This window comes from Stylophora pistillata, chromosome 2, assembly GCF_964205215.1.
Source record: "Stylophora pistillata chromosome 2, jaStyPist1.2, whole genome shotgun sequence".
NCBI classification, from domain to species: Eukaryota; Metazoa; Cnidaria; class Anthozoa; order Scleractinia; family Pocilloporidae; genus Stylophora; species Stylophora pistillata.
The window spans coordinates 58,428,092-58,453,012 of record NC_142520.1 but is presented as its reverse complement, the minus strand read 5'-3'; the positions used below and the strand labels follow the sequence as shown (position 1 = coordinate 58,453,012).

Below are 24,921 nucleotides of genomic sequence, written 5' to 3'. Positions count from 1 at the left end.
CGCTTCCCCCCTCTTTTAGCCATGGAAGTATAAATAAAATTCGCGGAAGCTGGGAAACGAAACTAAAACAAATAACCTTAATCTTTTTCAACACGTTACGTTTGACCAATCAATCGTACAGCTGATTGCCATCGTCATCTAGTGCCTCGGACTTTTCTTAACGTCAAACCAAGTCATGAAGATGATTTCAGAGCCATAAGTATAATAAGATGACGCAAGTGTGTTTTTAGAGGAGATGCTACAACAAATTTTGGGAACGAGCGGTCCGTTCACGTGGTGGGATTCAGTCCCCTCGCGTCAACATAAATATTTCAGTGTTCGCGCGAAAAGTTTCGTTATGTTACGCAGTTTGGAGTTGTATGTGTTTAAGCTACGTCTCGCGTTCTTTCAAGATCCAAACCGTCAGGTATGTTTTAAGTTTTCATTTCCCCGAGTTTATTTAGTTTATTATTTCGTTTAGGTCATTTATTTTCGGTAGTTAGAATTTTTGTAATTTAATTTTGTTATAGAAACCACTGGTCAAGAAATAAATATACATGTACGGTTCGGGTGACCATTAAGTAATGTTACCGGTGCGTACGTTACAGGAGACCTGAGCCCACAATTTAAATCACTTTTAATAATTTATCGTGGACAATTTTTTAAACAAAACTGTGGTGTATTTTGGAAAGTTAGCGGTCTTCATTGCTTAGTATCTCAGGGTTATTGCTTAGTTTTTTCAGCCTAAGCGCGATATATGAATATTTTGGGTGACATTTGAGATCTTTATAACGCAAATACCAGGAGTAGACTTCCGAACAAAGGTTGCAGTTAGCCTGTTAGGGCACAAAAAAATATTTTTGATATGTGAGCATAGGTGGGAAAGTTCACAGTAGTCACCTGGTGTTCAAAGAAATTTGAATCTTCCATCCAGTCTAATTTTGTGGGAGATATATTTCTTCTGGTACTTTAATTAAAATAACTCTCGGTTTTATTTCGAGACTTTTTCTTTTGATCTCTAAGAAGAAGATTAATTTTACGTTGCGGAGTATTTAATATATCAACTTGAGTTTTGACATTAATTAGATCTCAGTTGAATCAATGCAACAAATACTTTGTATTCAAGTCACAATTTGAAATTGTTAAATCAATATGTCACTGGCAGTGTTGTTCAATTGTGGTTTCCAAACGTCAATGAAACTTCCTCAGCGGGTTCCCTTTTTCTACCACAATATTCGGTTATTTCAGTGAGTTTTGTAGAAACCAGAGGCTATGCAGCGAAGTTAATCATTTGACAGCAAGGATTATTTTCAGCGAAAATCACAAAGATTCAGTTGATGAATCAGTTGTTTAAATGTAAGTACTTACACATATTTTGACTGTTGAAATTAGTGTGTTTGTGTATTTCATTATAACTTATAAGCTAAGTTATGCAAAATTTGCTCTCTAATACTGTTATTAATGACTGAAGTCGGATATCTCCTTTACTTTGTTTTTGACGACGAAATCCTGTATGGGTTCCATGACTTCTTTAGAGCTTTTTATATACAGATGAAAAATATAGGCGATGTTGATGTATTAGAGAAGTAAAAGAAATCGCGTGTGAAAATATTTTGCGGTTAGTTTACCTGAAAGTTATTGAAAAATTACTTTTGTCGAAGTTAGATATTGTAAAAGTGTGGGGGAAATCTGTTTTCGTACCTAAACTGAGAGCAACTCCGTTGATTGCAATGTTTTATTTTATACTTTTCTACCAGAGAAAATTATAAAATACAAATAGAACTCATCACCTGAAAGGGAACTAGTTCAATTATGACGAGCTAAGAAAATTATATATAATTTCAATATATCAAAAAAGTTGAAATGGTAAATTGGCCACCGTTACGATTATAAAAGCTGACGTTTCGAGCGTTAGCCCTTCGTCGGAGCGAATAGATTCGAATAGATTCGCTCCGACGAAGGGCTAACGCTCGGAAAGTCAGCTTTTATAATCGTAACGGTGGCCACTTTACCATTTCAACTTTGTTGATATATTGAAATAATTTCGTTACCCCCACCGACGCAGCCCCAAACAGTTTCTTTAGAAACTATCAGCCTTTATTCATAAGAAAATTATAAATTACCATTAAGCTCCATTTGTTACCATTCATTAGCTTGTGAGACGTTAAAAATGTTTTGTAAATAGAAGAAGAAAGATGAAAAGTTTTTAGATAGTGTTGCTTTCTACAATGACACAATTCAGACGTACGTACATAACATCATTGAACAAAACGTAATGCAAACGACTCTATGGAGATGACTTTGTGCAAAAATTTCTTGGCAATCTCTCATTTTTTATCTTAGATTTTTCTACAAGAAAGAGCTTAATTGAAATACAGTCAAACTTTATAACAAGTTAAAACACATTTTTAATCAACTCTGAGAGAATTGACAGTTTATACTGACTACGCCAAACGTGGAATTTGTCTGAAGGCGAACTCAGTTCTTAAGTTAAGAAGTTGCTGATTTACCCAAAAACTTTTAAAGAACTTCGTTATCCATAATATCAAATGAACTTTCATGGCATCGTTCTATTTCTAGGTATCTCTGTTTACTTTTACCAACGTTAAACCGATGATCCAAGTCTGTGCTTGTCTTCCTTAAGCAAAACGTCAGTTTCTTTCAAACTAAAGGCGATCATTTAACTGATATTGTTTTAGAAAATAGTCTGCCTGGCATATGATAAGGATATTAATACAAAATTGTTTATAGGGACTTATAGCTACTGATCTCTCTCTTTATGTAGGGAAGGGATATCGCCAAAGCAGCTGAATTGATCTCTGTTCTGTTTTCATGCTCGACTTATATTAAGGTTGCAAAACGACAACTTTCCAGTATCATCCAGGGTCAGAAATATAATTCCTCTTATTAAATGAAGTTGAATGAAATAAGTACGTGAAGGAGAAAAAGATAGGTTACTGTTTCTTTTATCATAAATTAGGCGTTACCTCTTTGCAACGACCCGCCGCAGAACTAAGCTTGCATTGAAGTTTCGTGAACTTAGCTACGAGAGAAAGACTTGGTTTGAGTTTGTTCTGATTACGAATTTTAATTGTTTTCCTTTTAGGTATAATAATTATTAAAGCTTGGCTTGATATTATGGGTTTATGGTAATCATCTGAGCTAACCAGTTCCGAGTAACGAAACAGTTACTTCAGGACGTTAACGAGTTTAGAAAGCTGTTATAACCCTATGCTACATATCGATTATGTCTCGGTGGTGGCTTTTTTTGATAGAGCTTTGGATAAAACAGGGGGTGGGATGGGTGAGTGTATTGTGTCTTGTTTAAAAACAGCTTAAAAATCCTGTGGTGCCCTTTTATTATCCTTACTATTTGAATAACACATCAACCCCAAACCAAGCCTGAAGTGTACTGTAATTGGTTGACCACATTTCAATAGTAAATATAATGTGGGCCAGATATTAATCTGTGTTAAATTTGTCTTGAAATTCCTCAACAATCTACAGTCATTTTAATCCGGTGTAAATTCTGAATTCAGCTTTTTAAAGTAGTAAATGTTCCCAACAGGTCCCCTACGTGTTTAAAAGATTTAAAAGCATGCATAAGTATTTCTTCCCACGCTCTAAAAGTTTCAATTAGTGTGATTGTTTTTTTTTTCTTTTCTCTAAAACTACCAATGATAGCTGTTTATTTTGTTATATTGTTCTGATTCTCTCCACTTGAAGCAGTAGGAAAACCAAACCACTTGAACCTCTTACTGGCTGGACTTTTTAGTTGCCCTTTTAGGCAAAATTTGTTACTTTCTTCCAACGTGCGTAGGTTAAGGCGAGTTATTAATCCTGTATAAATATCGACTGTTGGTAAAGTTTTTGGGTAACACTGTTGTACAGGAACCTGACCAATGGCGGCTACTCCAGCCAAACAATGGCTGGTTTTGGTGATTATCATATCATGTGTTTATGGAAGTACAACTATAACTTCACCTTCAACAATTTACATTGGTAAGCAGTTTTTTTCATTTTTGTCAATCACACATTTCATCTCAGTCAATTCACTAACATTTAAGTTCACTGAATTATTTTGAAAAACATGACACGTGGAAGGATAAATTAAAATGTTAGACAAGGTAAACGATTCCTTCCTTAGTCTTTTTTTTATATCATTCACACGGTAATTAAGCTGCAAAACGGGATTCTGTCTTCAATTTCAGTTGGTTTCATACGGTTGTTTGATATTCCATGTATGGTATGTTTTTTTCCTTCTCACCTCTGTAGATATTTGCGAACAATTTTATGAAGAAATCTTCAATGACGTCTTTTAGACCCCAAGTTTCACCTGGATGCACGGCGACAGTTCCACTTTCTGGGAAATTCCCTCTTTTTTTTTATTTGTTATCATTTAACTTTATTTGATATAAATGTTGCAATGTATGAAACAGACAAAGTATTTATTTTCAAATTAGAAAGTGGTTCTAACTTACAAAAGGTTATCTCTTCAAAGAAATGTCATGGTAACTGAAAGCTGCTCATGTGACATGCATGTTTAAAGAAACGTAAACGAGACACACACAAGTATTTGAATCCTTTATTTTAAGCTGTGGTATACCCATAATTTCTCTGTAATTTTTCTGACAACTATTTACAATGAAAGGAAAATGAGAATAAATAAGTTTTTTTACTTCTGTAACATTTTGTCTGTTCATTTATTTTCATTACCAGTACTTTGCGGTTTGTTTTATCATAGGGATGTCCTCAAATGACTCGAACAGTCAAGCATGGACTGCATTTCAACTTGCCCTTAAACACGTGAACGCAAACTCAAGTCTGCTTCCTAACACATCATTGAAGTCTTTTGAGGATCAGCTTTTTATAAATCAAGACAACCTGTACGAAAGTGGCAAGTACTATTTGCAGTTGATTATGATGCTTCATTATTTTGTATAACAATGCAGTAACTCTCGATGTGGTTTTTGCCTTTTCCTCTGTGTCACACTCGTAGCCTTCCTCAAGCGATGAGAGTTGTATTACGTTATGTGGCGCAATCCTCCGCCGTGATTGGTTGATTTTTCAACAGCTGTTGGCACAATTAGATCCTTACCCGGCGCTCTGCTGCCTTACGTCTCTGCTTTTGCTTTTGTTTGTTTATTTGTTTGTTTGTTTGTTTATAACGGGCACTCCTCATGAAGGTAGAGAGTGTAAATAGATTACTGGAGTCTTAATGAAACTATTCAAAGTGGTTTATTACACTAACATTAATAATTAGTATTCATTGTTGACTTTTCATTCTTCACAGCATCGAATATCTCCAAAGCTAACACTGCCGTAATAATTGCAGACTCTCAAACAATGTTCACACATGAAACTGTAAGTTCGGTACTGAGAATTCCCTTAGTAACCACACACATTGGAAACAGTGCACCTGATAGAGCAAAACTGTCCAATTACCTTGTTAGCATGGCGCCGAGTTCACGTGACATAACGCAGGCAATAATATCGATTGTTGTTCATTATAAATGGATGGGTCTTCTTCTTTTGTATGATGGTGAGTGAAACAAGAGGTCGAATGACTTCTCATTGCTATACCAACACCAGCAATAAAAGTTATAGACTGTTTTCAATGTCAGTTTTATTCAATATTTCCTCCATATAGAATTAGTTTTATAGATGATTTTCCTGATGGAAAGTTATACCAAAGTTCACCTTGCATTGTTATTTCAGTAAGATGGCGACATTTAGCTCATGATTATCTGTCGCAGCTACCACCAAAGTTAAGAGTGTCCAAACTTTCTCTCGAGCTGGATCACCATGGCAACTCTGAGCAACTGCGTGAAGAAACTAAAAGAAAACTGACCAGATTCAACGATTCGCCAACAGAAGCAATCATTCTCCTTCTTGATTATCGTTGGGCAGAGACTATTATAAACCAAGTATGAGAGAAATATTCGTCTTTGGGAAAAATTTTCCCCGATAAATAAAAGACTGAAAGTTATCTACCTAGGCCTATAATTTTTACAACGTTCAAACGTTTGGATTTTCCTTAAATAGTTCTTACTCCTACACGCGCTATTAAAAGAGTCTCTGCGGACAAATCTCTCTGGCGAAGCGCAATAGTTATGAGAACATGGCAACCTATCTTACTGAGAAAATGTGTTTGTCAGTAGTGACGGCATTACGTAAGGCTCAAAGTAGTTACATTTTACATTGTATGACATGAGGTACTTCGGGAAATTCGAGTTTAAATAGCGGGCACCATACATTTACCCACCGTGGGTCCCGTTCTAGATTTGAGTCAAAACATTTTTCAAACAATCGTGATAATTTGTTCATTAACCCAGGTGCACTGTTCTTGTTCTATGAAGATAGAAAAGCCTCACACATGGCTACTGGCTGATACGGTGAGTGACACATCGCTCAATAACAACAAGTGGTTGATAAAATTGCTTGTTGCTCATTCCACTCAATTCTTCAATTTGACTCAGGTTACAACTTCCACCATGGTGGTTCAATCATCGCAAGTGGTACTGGGATTTCAACCACACAAATCAAACAATTACATGACAGAGCGCTTAGTGTCAGAAATGCCACCATCACAGCACATTAAGGTAAGAAATCAAAGCTGGAGTAGGTATCCTGTATAAAATAACATCTTTTGTAGTCGGAAAGTTAAAATAAATAAGCTTCCGACTACATCCATCACCCTCCTCCCTCTTTTGTTCCCGTTTACTCTTGCAGATGGGCGCACTAGCGAAATCAGCCGCTACATATGACGTCACATTGTTATTTTCTATTTTGTTACAAAGGATTCCTCACGTCTCATGTATGACGCTGTTTGGACTGTGGCGCATGCGCTACAAGCAGTGATCTCTTCTGATGGATGGAGGAAGAGTTCGTCTGACACATTACACATCTCACAAAACGGAGATATTGTTTTGGAACAACTAAGAAAGGTAAAGTCAATCGCAATTATTATTTAGGACGGCTTGGAGTGATTGTTACTCTGACTTATCAACGCGTAACTTCATATAATTTTAGGTAAAACTAGCGGGAACAACAGATCTTATCCAGTTTAATGGCTCAGAGTGCAGAATAAACAGCCGCCTTGACATCAAAAACCTCCAAGATAACAAGTTTGTGACGGTAAGTGCTATACATGGGAAACCACCCTGTTTTTCGGCATACATCTGTCGTTTAACTAATAAATCGTTTTTATATAAACTATCAGATCGGACAATGGAGTTCTTTACAGAACAGCCTCCTTCTCGCCAACATGCCGCAGCAAAACAAAAAGATTTCTGGGATAATACCACTGGACAAACTCAACAGGCGGCTCAAAGTAGTCGTAGTAGAGGTAAGAAATGTCATCCCGCAGTAAATTTATGGCTTATGCAAATGTAATATTTACCAGTACTTGATATTTGGTAACCTCGCCAATCAATATCCTAAAGGGACGTTGTTTGACGTCCTTTCAAGCTATTTGATGAGGTATTTATTGCAAATTATATTATATTCTTTCTGATGTAACTTTTTAATAGGATGCTCCATTCGTGATGGTGAAAAAGGATGGAGGATTAGAAGGGTTGAGTATTGACCTCATTGACAAAATAGCTGAGATGCTTTCCTTCAGATACGAAATTTACCAAAGTCCTGATGGTTTGTATGGAGGCTGGAATGAGAGGACAGGTTACACAGGAATAGTTGGGGAGATCACTAAAAATGTGAGAGGCAAACTATCTCAGTGCCAAGAAACTTTTCATATAATCCAGTCCAAGTCTGAAAAAAGTCATGTATTGATACAATTGTTTTTCGTGACTCATGTTTCTCAAGAACACTCAACGCCAGTGGAAGAACTAACATGAACATGTTTTATTTTATGATAATAGGCAAATTTTCGAGTTGTTTCCCACATGAAGTTTGATCTGTACGTGACCATCAGACCTTTCAGAGTCGAAAGGGATCAAGATGCAATGCAAAGTTCGGTTCATAAGAAGTTTGACTAGTTTTATCTCAAAAGGATATTTTAAGCTTACCGTATTTAACCGAATGTTTTTCTTGTTATCGTGCAGCGCGCAGATCTTTCAACTTCTCCGCTGACCATCAACTCTGAGAGACTGGAGGTGCTAGAGTTCAGCAAACCATTCATGCAGTTTACGATGAGTTTAATTACCAAAAAAGGAGACACTAATTATCAAGATCTCACAACATTTATGCTTCCTTACTCCACCACTGTTTGGCTTGTTACACTCGCCTGTCTTCTTTTCGTCACTCTCCTTATGTACCTGGTCAATTTCTTCAGTCCCTATGGACACCGATCACGGCATATACGAAACGGGGAGACTGGGGAAGAGTTTGATTTCTTCAACAGTTTGTGGTTTTGCCTTGCCTCAATGTTACAGCAGGGTGCAGATCACACGCCTAAATCTTTATCAGGTCAGTTGAAGCTGGTTAATTGTTGGAGAGGAGGCTAAAAAAACAAAAACCAAAATACAGTTGAAACAATAACAAGATAGGCAAAGTTCGGAAATGTGGGCAATGAGAACGAAGAATGGGATGCTTGATTCATCGAGACAAGTGATCTATCTCTTCGTGTTTTGATCGTTTCGTGTGAATGAATAGGCATTCATGGTGTGTCCAGTAAATCGGTTTCACGTGAAAATCTTGATATCATTTCGCCTGAAATGTCTTTAAATCTCTGGTTTTTGATGAATGCAGTTAAAACAGTTAGTTTTGTAATTTCGTAAAAGTTGATTCAAGTCTCAAGTAAACCAGTTCAAGACTACAAAAAAGGGGCAGGGGTTTTGTCTTGTTTTTGTTAGGGTAAAAAACTCCTATTCATTTTCTTCAAAGGTCGTGTCTTGGCCGGGTGTTTTTGGTTTTGCATTCTTATCTGGATCTCTACCTACACAGCAAACTTAGCTGCCTTCTTTACAGCGCGCAACAGTGAGAGGCAAGTAAATTCTCTGGAGGACGTTGTAGAAGGAGATTATCCATTCTATGTCATGCGTGATAGTGCTCTTTACCAGTTCTTTCGTGTTGCTGAGTATCACACATATAGAAAACTCTGGGAACGAATGAAAGCAACCAACTCTTTCGTTAACAGTACGGCAGAGGGATATGACACGGCAAGATATGTTCGTAATGCCGTTTTCATGGCAGAAAAACCATCAACAGAATACGTAATCATGCAAAAACCGTGTGATTTAAGAACAGGTAAGAAAATTGGTCTCTTCCATACTTAAACTCACGGAAATTTTGATACCAATAGACAGACAACCGTTATTTTAGCACGATAGTAATAAAAGCTATGCAGCTTATGGGGTCGTGCATAAATACTAAACCTAAGAACAAAATATATACATAATAAATAACAATATCAAACTATCTAACAATTAGTTTGGATATATCAACAAAGTTGAAATGGTAAATTGGCCACCGTAATGATTACAAAAGCTGACGTTCGAGCGTTAGCCCTTCGTCGGAGCGAAGGGCTAACGCTCGTCAGCCCTTTCGCTCCGACGAAGGGCTAACGCTCGAAACATCAACTTTTGTAATCATTACGGTGGCCAATTTACCATTTCAACTTTGTTGATATATCCAAATTATTTCGTTACTCCCACCGACGCAGCCCCAAACAGTTTCTTTCGAAACTATCAGCCTTTATCTAACAATTAAATTGTTAAAAGCTCTGACGTAACCTAAATATAATGGAAATCTTTATGTCTAAAATTTGTGGTTGTTGTAGAGGTCTCTTTGAATGTCAACTCTTTAAAATATCCATTGAACGGGTTTTCTTTTTTAGGTTTTGATAACTTGCATTAGTAATAGTTTTATCCTTAGAAATTAAAATATTCCATAATACAGGGTTTCTATAAGCCATAGAATTTTTACCATAAAGAGGGACATTAGTTGAATGAAGTTCGTAATATCATTTACTGCTTTTTACCCCGTGGTGCAATAGTGACATCGTGTTCAAGCGGCTAGCAAGTCTATTTTCTTTAGTTTCTGGAATGTGTCTTTATTGTTTTTCTTTTTTCTTTTCTTTTTTTCTTTCTTTTTTTTTTTTTCACAAACCAGTGGTTGTTCTGTTGTGTTCATAATTAAGATTTTTCTGCTGTAGGATCTGCCACAATCATAGTTTAGGCGCAGCTAGGATCTTTTGAGTTCTTTTTTTCCTTTGGGAAAAGAATAACCATGTTAGCGTATCGAGTGGTATGTTTCTCGCACAAATCAGATCGCTGCATTAGTCTATGTATCTCGCACCAATCAAACGCAGCATTTATGGCATCAGTTTGCGCCATTCTGAAAGTCAGGATATTGTCCCTTATGTCATAGAATTAGGGTGTCGCAAAGTGTTGCAATGAAATCAACCCAACATTGACGCTTAATAAGAACGACATCAAAATTCGTTTCCTTTGTGTGGACCTCGTCGCTACGATCTGCCAGGGTTACAAAAAGTCAGCTGGGAATTTTTCTACCATATAGATGTTAAAGCATGTTTTTGTACCATGTTAGTATCCGTTTCTTTGCTCTTGGAAATTCGCTATGAATTACATTTTCTGTTTAAACGGTACTTTCCTGGAACAATTACGTGTTAACTTGTCACTATTGAGTAGGTTTTCCCCGATGAAGTGACATTTTCCAGGAAATAGCCTAAATTTTAATTTAAGACATAATCCTTCCTTACCTAAACAATTTCACATGAAACTAAATGTTATTGTTAGTAACGCAACTCTCACGTGCTTTGACGCTTTCTACCAAATAAATGAAATTCGCCCTAATTTGGACTTCACCGTATCATGTGACATTTCCTTGTAAACAACCTGCTCTGTATCACGTATTCCACACGTAGGGAACAAAGTCCAGACAGGCAACAGGCCCCCCAGTTTTTTATTTTATTTCATATAGATTGGAAGGGCATTTTTTGCTCTGCATAGAACGGTATGTTTGTTGAAAGCTTCGAAAGTTAATGCTCTTTTTCTTTCGCAAAACTGACAAAATCAAGTACTCAAAGTGTCCCATCCAACCCGCCCGTCAGAAAAAAAAAAAAAAAAAAAAAAACTCTTGCATGCGTAGCATGCCTATTTTTTTTTTTTATATGGTGAAGGGCGATGGGGGAGCTGAGGTCTCAGTTATTTATTTCAGCGCCCATTGCATGCTTTTAATTTCATTAAAAACACTAATTACTATAGAATTAACCCCTCAATTATGAAAGAGTCTGTTAATTTCTCTCCAGTGAATGGACTTGTCAGTGCTGGTAGCTATGGTATTGCTTTGCCTAAACATTCGCCATATATCAGAAACATATCTATGGCCATATTAAGGCTACAGGAGACCAGTGTATTGGACAGTTTGCGGAGAAAATGGTGGGAATATAAGAGTCAGTGTCCCAAGGAAACAACTGGAGCAGGTTTGCGTCCAAAAGTACAGATAAATAAGTCAATAAATAAAAATAAATAGATAAATAAATAAAATGATGAGAATAAATAGATCTAATTAGACGTTTTGTTGTGTAGTATCGCTGATTATTTTTACGAGTTGTGCCGTATTTTTGACGAGCCGTTAGGGCGAGTCAAAATAAAAATAACGAGTCAAAATACTCAGCGAAACGACACACCAAAACGTCTAATAAGTTATTTAATATCCAACACGCCAAATTGTTATTTCAATGGGGGGCGAATTTCGCGGATAGTTGTTTACAGGGAGTGCGTGACAGAAGTTTGCGAAGCCAAACTGAATTGGCGCGTTGTCGTGTTGCTGTTTCTATTTTCTTCAATAAATGAAGAAATTTCCTGGTCGTCTAGCTGTCTTTCTTCGTTCGATTCATCTAATAAACTTGGATCTATATTTGCCAGCCACTCAGACTCTTCGTCGTCGGAAATATGATTCAAATTGTCCGCCATTTATTTTGGAACTACAATCCAATTCGCTTGCGCGATGCAAGAAAACCTGTTTAACCAGTACTCTAGAATACAAATACCGCGTGATATTTGTACTTGTCTATGGCGTTATTTGTACTCCACGAAGTGTAGTTGGATAATAAAAGTTTGTACGAGTTTGTCAGTTTAGATTAAATAGCAGACAGTGCACTTTTTTTGGGGTGTGGACAAAACGTGGGGTAGGCCATGGCGTAGTCCATGGCCTACCCTGTGGCCTACCCTGTGGCCTACCCTATGACCTACTGGTGGTCAGACTTTGAAAAGCATAGCATTGCTGCAAACCTTTCAACTTTTTCCTGGAGACTGTCTTACCAATGACTTTCTTCTGCTGTTTTGGCAGCCACTTTCCGATCAAAATTTCTTAACCTTCTGATAGAACAAGGAATCGAGGAACAGAAGCCGGTTAAACGCAACTTTTGGGCAAACATCATATCAGCTCTCCTTTCAAACTAGCGCAATACTGGCACTCTCTTAGGAAAAGCAAGTAAAGTTTGTCAAATGTTTATGACGGCGATGCCTGCGTGTGCCGGGGTGCTTGTTGCAAATTCAATACCACAGCACTAAAGAGGCACTTAAAAAATTGGCCTGGCACGTACTGTTTGCGTTTTCCTACCTGGATATGTTGTCCGATATAACGCCGCTCATTACATTTTTGCACTAGCACTCCGCTATTTTGTTACCTGCTGGCAGCCCGTATGGATCGTGAAGCCGCCATTTTGGATATCCTCAGCGACCACGCAGTATTGGCCCCTCCTCTCCCCCTTAACATGTAATATTTGCATTGTTTCGTTCCCTCGGACGTTGAAAATAGTGTTAGTGAATTTTTAGTATACCATTTCGGAGGCATAGAATTGTACACCAGCGTACTCATTCGACTCTTACTGGTTTTATTTTTATGCTTTTAAAAATCTGACCACCGGTAGGCCATAGGGTAGGCCACACGGCAGGCCATGGCCTACACCGTGGCCTACACCACGTTTTGTCCACACCCACTCTTTTGTTCCTTGGTTTGCAGAAAGCCCCTAGTGCAATTTATTTTTAGATCCCAAGTACTTTGTAACTGTAATCAAAATGTGTTAATCTTCATAGCTGTGGGTGTTGGCAAAAGAATTCAGTTGGAGAACATGTTGGGTGTGTACTTAGTGCTTGCTGCAGGAGGCTGTCTTTCTGTGCTTCTTGTACTTGCCGAATTGTGGTGGAGGAAACATGGTTCTAACTTCATGGCCATGTTAAAATCAAAGTACTCCTTTGTGAGGTAATATATAGATTTAGCCAAGCCTAAGAGCAGAGCTCTCAAGTTCGTAATATTAATGGTAACATAAAAGATGTGCATTTGCCAAGACTTGCCTGCGACACCCCTCCCTTCGTTTTGATAGTCACCCCTACCCTACCCGTGCATCTGAAGGCAAGTAAGTACGTACGTACGCTCAGTCAGTCACGTGACAACCAAACGAAAAGAGGTTGACCATATTCCATGGGTATGGGGCGCTGCCCCACGCGTGCGATGCGCGCGCGTGGGAGCCCCGCTATGAACTGAGCTTAAGATAAATAGTTATGCATCAGTTGCTGATACGTGACATAATACAAACATTTTAGACAGTTTCTCGCTGTAAGATTTTAGTTCTGTATAAGTCAGTTTAAATAAAAAATGAAAAGGCAACCGACTTGATTTGCCTCTCTCTACCCAACTTGTTTCCAGTCCTTGTAACTCCTGTGACACAAAAGCAGAATAAGGGGGCTTTTCCTTTTTTTCCATAATATTTCGGGCTCTTAGTTCCCCACAGTGGCTGCTGCACTGTGAGGATGACTGGGTACAAGTAAGTCAAGGTTGTGTACCAGCTTGTGATTACCATACTTTTCAATTAACAGTGGGTCTGGCATATGAGTTTTGCTGTGATGTGATAGATAGTTAATACTCCATATGTGATATACACTACTGAGCTACTGAAGTGTTGAGCAACAAGTTAAAAAAAATACTATTTCTGCTTTTTCAGAGAAAAGAGCCCCACAGAAATCAGCGTTCGGCCCTCAGCAGCCGTAGCAAAGAGCAATGAAAGGGCCAAACTAAATAACAGTGAAGGAACACCTTGCTAGAGGGGCAACCAAAGAAGGAAAACTTATTAAAATAAAGATTTATATGTAGAGATAATATATAAAACACAAAATGGTGATGAAACACATTTGTCACAAAATAAAACACACACAGATTTTCCATTGTAGACTCAGGGTTGTAAATGTTTTGTTTCCTTATATTAAGTTTACTCCTGAAAAAGAGAAGAGCAAACTAAAATTTATTTTAATTCTTTATTTACATGGAAATCTAATAAGTAAACATCAGAGTGTAATCCAGTAGCATTAAATACACAATTTTAAAAAGGAAAATGTATTTCAGCCAAAAAAGGTAAGCACGGCAAAAGCCTGAAGCATGATTTGACCCCAGTGTCTTTCCTTAACAATAAATTGTTTATACCTTGGGAGACATCAAATGTAACTTTTCTTAACTATAACAATAGCATACACTTTCAACTGACATTTGCTTCAAAAGGTGAATGCAGTGATAAAATGAACAAAAGCAGTAGCCTCTCTAGGAAATTTGGTGATACCAAAAACAACACTCCACTTCTCTTAGGTGTTTGTGTTGGTTACATGGTGTTACTCAGTTTAACTCTGACATAATAAAGCATCTATTGTAAATACTGTTGCACTTCCAACAAACATGTTGCTTCAGAAAACAGAATTCAGTGAATTCAATGCAAAAACAATGAGTGGCAACATTCCTTAAAAATTATGGAATGCCATCTTGAGGTTAATATTGTCCCATAGCTGGTACTGAACACTTCTTTTGGTGCTCCTGGTACACCTACAGTCTAACTCACTTTCGGCGTGAGTTTGAGGAAGCCATTATGGTCAAAATTCTAATAAAAATGTTGATGGTGTCCATGTATATCCCAATAGACCTGGCCAGAGGAAAAAGATTATTAATAGTCTCTTCTGTACTATGTTTATGTAATTCAAAAGAACATAATATGAAAAGAAAAATAGGAGCAAAATTAATTAAATAAAAACAAGTCCTGTTATTGCTGTCTGAGTCAAATAGAGATAGGTTCTATTTAGTATTGTTAAACCAAGCCCAAAGGATGGCTAGCTCTGGCAACATGGTTCCAAGCTTGGGTAGAATAAAAAATTTATATATATTTGTGTGTGCGTTTCAACTGATTATTTTCCAGGGTAGATATAAATACTGTACATGACCACACTTACGCATTGATGGGGTCATATGGTATGGCAGCATGCAAGGGATATGTCTCTGCATTTCTGATGATCTTCTGAGTGTCATACAACATGAACCCTCCAAAGATGACAAGCCCACCATAGGTAACTACAGACTGAAGACCAGCGGCAACCACAGAGCTGGCTGGGAGGAACAATGTACCTGAAAGTATGTAAAATTATACATATATCTTATTAACAAAGCGCAAGGGCCATACTGGGAGAATATCGGCCCGAGCTCTTGACAGTACGGACCGAGCGCAGCGAGGTCCATACAAAAAAGACCGAGGGCCAATATTCTTCCAGTACGGTCCCGAGTAAGCTTGGCTAATAAGAGATTTATTATACGACTGAAGTTCAAGGGACACAAGTGCGGTATCATTCGGGACCATTCGGGACAGTGCCCGGTCCAATACTGAGAGAATATTGAGTGGCAATAGAGCATTTTGATTGGTTGATTTTAGTTATTGGCCCTCTGACTGCCCGAGTCATGTAATAAAGTCTGTTTCTCAAGCTTTACAGAGTAACACAAATTAAAGATAAGCTATTCACTTTACGGTGGTATAACAGAAACTGTTAGAGGTTAAAAATTGTTAGAAGATGATAATAATAATAATTGCTATCATCCAGAATCTTGAAACTACCAAAAAAGTGTTAATTATAATTACATCTGTTCAGTAACTATTCACAGATCAAATATTTTGTATTAAAGGATGGAACCTTTCCCAACAGAGCAATTTATAGAAAGGTGAAAGGAATATTTATTTATACATACATGTAGATGATGTAAAATACGTCACTTATTTATACATACAGGTAGATGATGTAAAACATGTCACTGAGGGTGGGTCAAGTTTCTTGATATCAATAATGAAAATGTGGAAACATAAAAATTAATTGCATAAACGGGTTCCAGATCTTCAAACTTCATGAAAATTCATTTTCCACAGTAAACATTTGGTAAATTAGTTAATGCCACTCCCACATAAAGTTCACATGGTACCAACAGTGCATGTTTTAATAAGAAACAAATGACACTCACCAAGGCACGCCATACACACACCACCAAGGCCAATGGCCAAAGGTCCACCCCATGACAGAAATTTCCCATCAGGAGCACAGGCAGCTGTCAGAGACAAGGCCCCAACTACACCACCTGTCACAGCAGCAGCCCTTAGCACTAATGGACCTCCAAGTAACATGAGAGGAGCAATAAGGGTCCCAATAAGTGCACTGTGACCTGGACACAATCAAACATCAACTTTGTAATGAACCAATGCAAAAACATTTCACTAACATCTCTGATACAAAAGTGATAATCAATAATAATAATAATAATAATAATAATAATAATAATAATAAACAGCATTTATATAGCACCTATCCAGTCATGCTCTAGGTGCTTCACAATAATTATACAAAACGTATAGGTAAAATGCATACACAAATATACCTACATATATATACACATGTATGAATCAATAGCAGTAATTAAAAATAATTACAGTCCTTGGAATTAAAGGCTTCCTTGAGTAAATACGGTTTAAGTTTAGATTTAAAAGGATTCAAATTATCACAAAAACATATATGGGTAGGCAAATTGTTCCACAGTTGAGGTGCAGAAACTGCAAAGGCTCCAGAGCTATAGGACTTTAAGGTCTGGTTGACAACGTTTAGACACATTGAAGTGGATGATCGTAGATTTCGTGACAGAAAGTAGTGGGTTATCAGATCTTGAATGTACATGGGGGACTATTTGTGTATAGCCTTGAAAGTGAGAAGCAAAATCTTGAATTTTATGCACTCTGCAATTGGTAGCCAGTGTAGTTCAAACAAGATGGGAGTTATGTGATTGAAATTGGAAGAGCGTGGAATTAGACGAGCAGCAGCCTTCTGTACGTACTGTAGTTTTTTCACAGCATACTTAGGGACATTATACAGAAGAGAGTTACAGTGATTGAGTTTAGATGACACAAAAGTATGGATGAGTAACTTAGTAGTCTCCAGAGATAGAAATTTCCTAATACGAGATATGATAATAAGTAATACAACTGACAGATCTGTATCAAATCTGTATTAAATGTACTTTAAATCCTTTCTGTTAAGGAACTGCAACATACAAGTCATTATATTGAAAAACTTTTGAGGTAATTTAGAATGGCACAATGGTTTTTGGACAGGGCATCCTGATGCATTAATTTACCTCTAATATGTAGAGTCCATTTGTTGTTGACAGTCAAAAATGTTCAAAAATTTCTCTAGCCAAATTGCATAACAACCTCATAGGTAATGTTTGATTTTCAATGTACAACTGTAATCAATTTTTGCAAAAGTACAAGTACCTTTTTTTTTCAAAAGAGATAACCTGGTGTACCTGACTTTTACCCAGAAAAAAACAAACGAAAAGATAAACACATTCAAAGGGATATTAAGTGTTAGCTTCTGCTTGCATCCATTTTGGTTTGTTTCTTAATATGAAAAATGATGGACGAATTATCATTTCTCGTTATTGAAAATCCAACACTTAGGCATAGATACATTGATAGTGCCATCATTTTGTCAATACAGTAAGGCGTCAACTCTCAGTCAATAAGTACATGTACCAGTAGTTAATATTGTTTGTCCCTAAACTGCGTATATTGAGACCAAATTTTGCAGGTGATCAGATCAGGACATTTTTTCACTTACCAACCCAGGCAATGTGCTTTGCATTCAGCCGTGCTTCATATGGCAAACTCATACACAAGATAGAACTTCCTATTGTAGCAATCATTCCTCCACCCACAACCTGTTAATTATCAATAACATGGTTTTTACTCCACAAAACAATTAAACAATACTTCTGTAACGTTAAGGAAAATCATGAGCTGCACGTGAGAGCTTGCTGACTTGTCATTCACCAAAACCCCAATTTTGTAAACAAAGAAAGATAACCGCCTCCCGGTTAGCTCAATTGGTTAGAGCGCCGGATTATGTTGTGCGGAAGGTCAAGGGTTCGAGCCCCGGCCGGACCAATACTACCTTTCTATAATATCAAGAAATGGATAGATATTCTAGTCTTCTTGGACAAGGAAGAATAAACCGTAGGCCCTGTCTCCTGCAGGGTTAGGGGTAGGAAACATTAATTTCGCACGCAAGAGGTTACTGTGTGGTGGATGTACTCCCCTGGGGTGGGATGGGTGGGTTTACTGGGCCCGCAGTAATTGGCGCAAGCTGTCACGGTGTCCCTGCCTGTTGGCAAAGTTAATAAATGAAATTAATTATAAATTAAATTATAAATTATAAAAGGCTGATTGGGGCATAAGTTAACATGCTTCATTACTTACCAGCCATGGACTTGCCCTCATCAAGGTGAATACAGCTCTGCTTTGACTTATAGCGTATGCTGACACTGCTGTCACAGCCAGACTACCAGCAAAATAAGAGTAAGTTGACCTCACACGATCACGTACCACCTGTGGCCATACCATAGCACGATCAATTGCACCCATCTCATTGGACAATCCCAAGCCATAATAACACAGGGCTCCCACACCAAACAGGGCAAACCCACCAACAACTGCACGGCCAGTTGTTTCAGCTGCAAGGAAGAAATATTTCTCAATAAAGGATAGCTGGCCTCTTTGAGCAAAGTGACCCCCATCCTAAGATCTCTGAACCATCTTACATACTAATTATCCTGAGGTGTAAGGCTCTTGGAACAAATATCATTAATGATCCTTTAACATGCAGTGATTGTTCTCAAATCACAGATTGATGTATCCTTCGTACAGCTGGTCAAGTAATCACATGGAGTCCCAATGTAAGTGGCCACATTATAGGAAATTGAAAAGTCTACAAAGGGCCCACTTTGACTACGTAATAGCATGAGGTCAAATGCAAAATGGAGTGAACGTAAGTAAGCTTATTCATTATATAAAAAAAGCGCAAATGTAAGTGTAAATGGCTGGTTTTGTACTTGTCCTCCCTTATCCACTCATACAAGTACCGTGTGTGGGCAAAAATGCAATAAAACATCGCTGAAACTTACCAGTTACACCAGGTGCCTTAGTTGTTCCTTCCCACGATCTCCAGGCCTTAGTTTCGTTTTGAAAATATCTGTTGCATCTCTTGCCTGGAAATCGACTTACGCTTTTCGACGATTGCTGGAGAGAAAAGGTCGATAAGCTGCGGTAATAAGCTGAAGAGCATCGACCTGCTAACCTCGCTGTAAACATCTTATATTTATTCCTAAGGCCTCTGCTAGAGATTGCAATTTCTCCTTCAACTTGCGTCAACTGAACTGAGTGTAAATTTCAAAGAATTCCGCTGACAGCAACGTCACAATACATAATGCTAAATGTTGGAAGTGAAAGACTAGTATTGAGTTGCGTGGGTAGCATGTGTTTTTAACGCGACCGAAGTGCAGTGGACATCAACAGAGTAGTTGTTCTGCTCTAAATCGAGTTATTTGTCGGCATACTCTCAAAGATTAATTAGATTACTTGTTTTGTTTTATTATTTCTCGCCCATCTACTCAGAACAGGCGAATTTTTTATGCGAACAGAGGTTAGCGCGAGGCGAGCACGAACACTCGCTAAGATGATGTTCTGTAGCCGGCTATTATTCGTTCAAGTCTGTTTTTGTTAAACTCATTACTTATCTATTAATCAATGTAGTTACTAATTTATTCATTTAGTGCCTTATTCACACCGCTATCTAAAAACATTGGACTGGCCGAAGAGATGTTTTGTTCATTCACCCGCAGAATTGCGTGACAGACTTCAAGTCGGCTTTCGATAAGGACTCCGTGGAGTGGGATTTTTTTCTCCTATCGCACACAATAAAATTTCCGCAAACGGTTTAATTTCCATTTTAGTTCAGCCAGAGATTCCACACATTTCTGTAGTTCAGTAACGAAAATAGACATACTAGATATAGCCAGGTTCAAATGCTATAATAATTTGTCCATGTCCGTGATCTTGGTAACATCGCAACCCTCACAGCATTACCGCAAATGATCATGAAACCTAAGCATAGAAAACCGGGTAAAACAATTACCTAGTTCCAGGAGCAGCCAAAAGAAACAGCAGTTTGATTATTTAAGTAAAAAATTTTAATTTCAGGTAGTTAATTATTCCGACTAAGGTAAACAAAGTGGCCAATATTGAGTACAAATGCACATGAAAGAAATACATGTAGATGAAATACAAACTATTTCGACGTTGAAGTATCATGTAACAATAAGTAGACTTAACCTGCACTGCGGGAGAGCGGAAAATCAAAATATTTGGTTGTTTCCTTGAGAAGCTGGAAAATCAACACCTCGAAAGAGTAAATAAGCCAAATGGATTACGTTTGGCTTTTTTATATTTGCATAAATGCCTCGGTGAAATTGCGGAGACATTTCAAGACAGAGAATGAAAACTGAATAGATAGACTTCATGACTGATTAAATAAAAATTCTCCTCAGGCAAATTTAGCTGGGTGTTAATCAAGTACCAACAAATTCGTTGAAACTGAATACAGTCTCACGTATGTAAAGGTTTAGTCGTCATCGTCCGAATCATCCATCAATATAATTTTCTGCATTTCATTCTGTAGTTGTTCTGTCTTTTCAACCCAACCACTGATATCAGAAGATGTTTCCTCCTTTAGCCGCTCAAGTTTGGTAACCTCCCTCTCGGCTGATTCTGCTCTAACATTGGCCTCTTTAAGTTGTTCCTTCAGAAACTCCATCTTTTCTTCGCTCAGCAGCTCCTTCTCGCTCGCCTCTTCGTCTAATTCCTCTAGTGCCTTTGCTTGTTCAGTGTAATTTTGCAGCGTACACTTCAATTTTTCGCATTTATCCAAAGACTTTTTTTCTTTGTCTTTCGCAGCCTGCAGATCGCTTTGGATTACAACCAACTTGCGCTCGGCTTCGTTGAGTAGGTGGACCTTTTCTTCCCTTAGCTTAGCGGCTTCAGTGACGCTTTCTTCCAACATGCTAATTCTCTCGTCCCCCTCTTCTTCAAATTCCTCCAGTTCTTTGCGAACCATCTCTTCGTTTTCACCTTTCTGGGTGATCTCGCCTAGTCTTCCACCTGCCTCTTCCAAGCGATCATTTGTCTTCTCAAGATCATACTTTAGCAGCTTGATCCTTCGCTTTAATCCTTCTGCCTCGTTCACGTCTCTTTCCATCTTTTCCATTTTATCTTTCAACAGAAATTTTGCGTCAGCCTCTCTCGCCTCCGCTTTTTCCGTATCATCTTTTAATTTTGTCATTTTTTCTTTGAGTTTTGTTAAAGACATTGTGGCTTAAGCTTTGAAATTCCAGGAAGATGTCGAAGACAGCGAGCAAAATGATGGTCGGTAAAGGCGGTAACGTCCCGTGATGCTTGAGTGATAATCAACCCGGGTATTAATGTTTAATCAAAAACCACCAAATGACAGGATAATCGCTTGATTCGCACCGCTGCTTCACATTGGCCAAAATTATTTACTCAAGGGACCGACGTAATACTTTGATATTCTAAAAAGCGACAGCTATCAGTCAAACAAGACTGCCAACAGGGCAGTTGAACCGCGTCAATACTTCAAAGTAACGGCTCGTGAAATGAAATGTCAAAATTAACACTTGAAGATTCCTTAATGAAGGACTGGCCAGTTCGTACTCTGACTTGCATTGCAGTTCTTTAGATTTTGTTACAAATGTTAAAAAGGCACAAAAAGCTGTGTGAAATTCCGGATTGGACAGAGACCTTGAGAGCCGTCCAGAGTCCGTATTCTAAACAAATGAGATAGTACAGTTCTGTATTATTTCACAATCATAAATTATGTTAGTGTAGTTCAGTTTCAGGGATCAGGCGGGCAAGCTGACCTATGCATGCATTACTACAAAACCTTTTGCCGCATTCCGTCCGGTACATGAGTTTTCCGGCCCTAAAATGAGATGATGGACAAGATAAATCAATGGTTTCTATCTGACATTGGATTATTGGATATTGAACAAGATGACAATCTTAGCTTTGTACCAAGCGTGATATCTATTATAGCCAAAGGAGGACAGGATCCAATATAAAATCAACAACAAATTTTGTTAACATCAGCCGCTCGCTGTATTTGCAGGAGAATCAAAATAAACTGTAGCGAACCAAAGCTCACTTATTTCCTGCCTTGTAGGAAGGCGATGAGAACTTGAAAATCTCTTAAGGTCGGTCGGATTTACAAGTCTGTCTCAATTTATATTTATAGAAAAGGCCAGGTCACGACTTGCCTATGCGAACGGGAAACCAAGTAACTTGAAAACACGCCTTGCCGGCTTTATTCAACAGTTTGGCCATTTCCGATGGGTGTCATATAATCGGCTCAAATCTACGTAACCACCGAGGCTCTAATAAATTATTCAACTCGCATATTAATTGGGCATTGTTTTGATGTGAATATTTCACCGATACGTCGATTCTCGGCCGTGTCTTCGTCTTGCGTTGCATTCATTGGATGGAGGAGAATTTCAAGAGCCACCCACGCCGCCGTTTTGCTTGGGTAGAGCAAAAGAAATCGGGAAATCAATTTCATAACAAAAAATAGAAGGAGACCCGAAAAGATTTCCTGATCATTATGTATTCAGTTCCTTAAAAGAAAGCTTTTGCAAAAACAATATATTTCCTTTGGGACCTTATCTTACATTAGTCTTTGGGACCTAATCTTACATTAGTCTTTGGGACCTTATCCTACATTAGTCTTTGGGACCTTATCTTGCATTAGTCTTGAGAGGCCTCAGTTTTTGTTTGGGCAAATTTTTTTTTCTAATTCAAGAATACGCCATGAAGTTGTAGGAACTTCAAATGCCGCTCGTTGCTGAGTTTAAGTTCTTTGTTTGATGTCACGACTTCATAAATTTTCCACGAGTTCCTGCAAATTCCGGATTTTCAGGTATTTCATTTTTCGGATCAGTCATATTTTAAGCCGGTGCACGCTTCAATTTCTTGGTACCGTTGAACTCCTAAGGTGACATCCATCAGTCACATTTTTTTTTAATTTACACTCTTTATTTATAGGAGAGTGAGGGTAAATGTTCTTATCTTGCACTGCGAATTGATTCTTAAAACCATCATGACTTGTTCTTAATTGTGTGGTATGGTAATTCAATAAATCAATGCTAAAAAATGTCCTTAAGTATTTGAGTTAATTGTCCTGTTGTATCACAGTTTAATTTCTACCTCTATTTATACTTATCACGAACAAAAAAATTAGTAAAATAAAGACGCTCTTAATTGACTCTCAGCCTGGGAATGTTCTCACTTTGTAAGTTCTTGATATAAAATTGTGGCCAATCTCAGCCTGAAAGTTCATATAAAAAAAAGGTTGTTATAAAAAAGAATGTATTTACTTGTCTTTAGCACGCATTATTTGGGTTATTTCAATGAAATATGTCCTCCATGGAAGCTGCTTTTTTATTTCTGCCTATTTTCTGACAATGTACCCGCGTGCCGGGTACCTCATATTCTTATTTCTTGCGGTTAATTTCAGATTGTAATTTTGTTGAAGTTTGTCTTAAATCACAAAACGATACGACCAATAATCAACGGCATGAAGAATTTTCGCATCGTACACAATAATAGTACGTGACCGGCTACATCTTGGGATTGTCGGGTTCCACAGCCACGCGCTCTGCTTTTTGTCTTTAACAGTGGGAAACAATGGCGATCTGACACGTATAAGTGACAAACTGGAAGCTAACTCACAGCTTGACATAGCCCCTTTGTACACTCCGCGTTGGTCTTCAGGTCCTTCTTCAAACCGTTTGGCTGGAGCGCTCTCTAGTTTCCATGATCGGGGTGTGGAGCAGAGTAAAAGGTCGTAAAGAGGCAGTATTGTTAATGAACCGAGCTCCTTTCAGTGTGCACCCTGTCAAACAAGCTGGTTCAGATTTCCCACTGACTGATCCGTTTCTCCATAAAAAATTTTGTGTCCACATGAGGATTGGAGTAGCCTATAACTCAAGTTATGTCAATGCGAGAACTACAGACCGGTATTAGTTGAGTTAAAAAAGGTCCTATATTATCAATCTTGGTAACTGCGTGAGCTGAAATTTCTCAGGCCGGAAATGAAATTTCACATAGTTACAGAAATATAATATATATAAGCCTTCGTTGAGCAAAAGGCTGAGGGTTAACTCTCGAAACGCCAGCTTTAGAAACTCCTTACAATTTTAAACTCACATAGTAAATCCAGTTCGGATAAAACCACCTTACTTTTTTATGAACCCACCTTATCTTGTTGTGTCCCCCACCGACGTAATATTACAGTTTCTTTAGACGCTAACCAACCAGCAAGCCGTAATTATTAGCGCCGCAGGTTTGAGACGAGTCAGAGATAGGTTTTCCAGGGGTCTGGTACTAAAAATTATCGATGCTAGCACTCAGAGGAGATCTCTCGCCGCGTCAGTACGCGTCAGCACGAATTTCTCAAAGCCTCGTTTGTCCTCGCAGGTGATGGCGTTGAGTGGTGGGGAAGTTAATCACCTAGTTAGGCATATCGACTTTCGATCAGTAACATGATGGCTTAATGATTTCCCATTTAAACAAATCTGACTGAAAGAAATATGAAATCTAAGATATGTATTACTTTCATTTGAAAAAAATATGAAATGATTATTGATCTCTTTTTCCGCAATAAGCTGTTTCTCTCTTTACTCACCCCTCCCTCTACAAAAACTTTAAGGTGCATTATAATTTCACCATGGTGACAAGAGAGGTAAGCCTATCTCGGCGGTACT

At 38.0% G+C, this 24,921-nt stretch overlaps 3 protein-coding genes and 1 pseudogene across 4 annotated transcripts; 1 reads left to right on the top strand and 3 right to left on the bottom strand.

Annotated features, from left to right (window-relative positions):
• Positions 1–24,921, bottom strand: part of LOC148740617 (uncharacterized) — a 1,045,961-nt pseudogene that overhangs the window by 184,367 nt on the left and 836,673 nt on the right.
• Positions 780–15,106, top strand: LOC111327804 (glutamate receptor 4). Of its 2 annotated transcripts, none has more exons than XM_088748877.1 (16): positions 780–1,335; positions 3,871–3,981; positions 4,724–4,876; positions 5,273–5,521; positions 5,698–5,906; positions 6,315–6,374; positions 6,459–6,581; positions 6,780–6,926; positions 7,012–7,116; positions 7,202–7,327; positions 7,512–7,694; positions 8,043–8,406; positions 8,824–9,186; positions 11,210–11,383; positions 13,002–13,167; positions 13,907–15,106. In XM_088748877.1, the coding sequence occupies exons 2-16, from the start codon at positions 3,882–3,884 to the stop codon at positions 14,004–14,006; spliced, it is 2,622 nt and encodes an 873-aa protein (XP_088605003.1). In that variant the 5' UTR covers positions 780–1,335; positions 3,871–3,881; the 3' UTR covers positions 14,007–15,106. The 2 variants fall into 2 exon arrangements, with proteins under 2 accessions (XP_088605003.1, XP_022787818.1); XM_022932083.2 differs by lacking the exon at positions 780–1,335 and having other exon boundaries at positions 1,960–3,981; positions 8,824–8,923; positions 9,077–9,186.
• Positions 14,203–19,477, bottom strand: LOC111327806 (growth hormone-inducible transmembrane protein). The gene is made up of 6 exons (XM_022932087.2): positions 19,213–19,477; positions 18,509–18,762; positions 17,871–17,970; positions 16,225–16,422; positions 15,174–15,345; positions 14,203–14,869 (listed from the first exon to the last, which is right to left on the bottom strand). Exons 1-6 carry the CDS (start codon positions 19,397–19,399, stop codon positions 14,785–14,787), a joined length of 996 nt encoding a protein of 331 aa, XP_022787822.1. The 5' UTR covers positions 19,400–19,477; the 3' UTR covers positions 14,203–14,784.
• LOC111327800 (tropomyosin-2) lies at positions 20,255–21,578 on the bottom strand. Its single transcript, XM_022932075.2, has one exon. The coding sequence runs from the start codon at positions 21,450–21,452 to the stop codon at positions 20,709–20,711; it is 744 nt and encodes a 247-aa protein (XP_022787810.1). The 5' UTR covers positions 21,453–21,578; the 3' UTR covers positions 20,255–20,708.

Bases quoted from the DNA above. Each gene is read 5' to 3' on its own strand.
- LOC111327804 (XM_088748877.1), top strand. From the start codon at position 3,882: ATGGCGGCTACTCCAGCCAAACAATGGCTGGTTTTGGTGATTATCATA. The intron at 5,522-5,697 runs GTGAGTGAAACA...TTGTTATTTCAG, and splicing joins TCTTCTTCTTTTGTATGATG to TAAGATGGCGACATTTAGCT. The intron at 7,328-7,511 runs GTAAGAAATGTC...ACTTTTTAATAG, and splicing joins TCAAAGTAGTCGTAGTAGAG to GATGCTCCATTCGTGATGGT.
- LOC111327806 (XM_022932087.2), bottom strand. From the start codon at position 19,399: ATGTTTACAGCGAGGTTAGCAGGTCGATGCTCTTCAGCTTATTACCGC. The intron at 18,763-19,212 runs GTAAGTTTCAGC...TCTTCCTTGCAG, and splicing joins TAAGGCACCTGGTGTAACTG to CTGAAACAACTGGCCGTGCA. The intron at 17,971-18,508 runs GTAAGTAATGAA...GATAATTAACAG, and splicing joins TGAGGGCAAGTCCATGGCTG to GTTGTGGGTGGAGGAATGAT.
- LOC111327800 (XM_022932075.2), bottom strand. From the start codon at position 21,452: ATGTCTTTAACAAAACTCAAAGAAAAAATGACAAAATTAAAAGATGAT.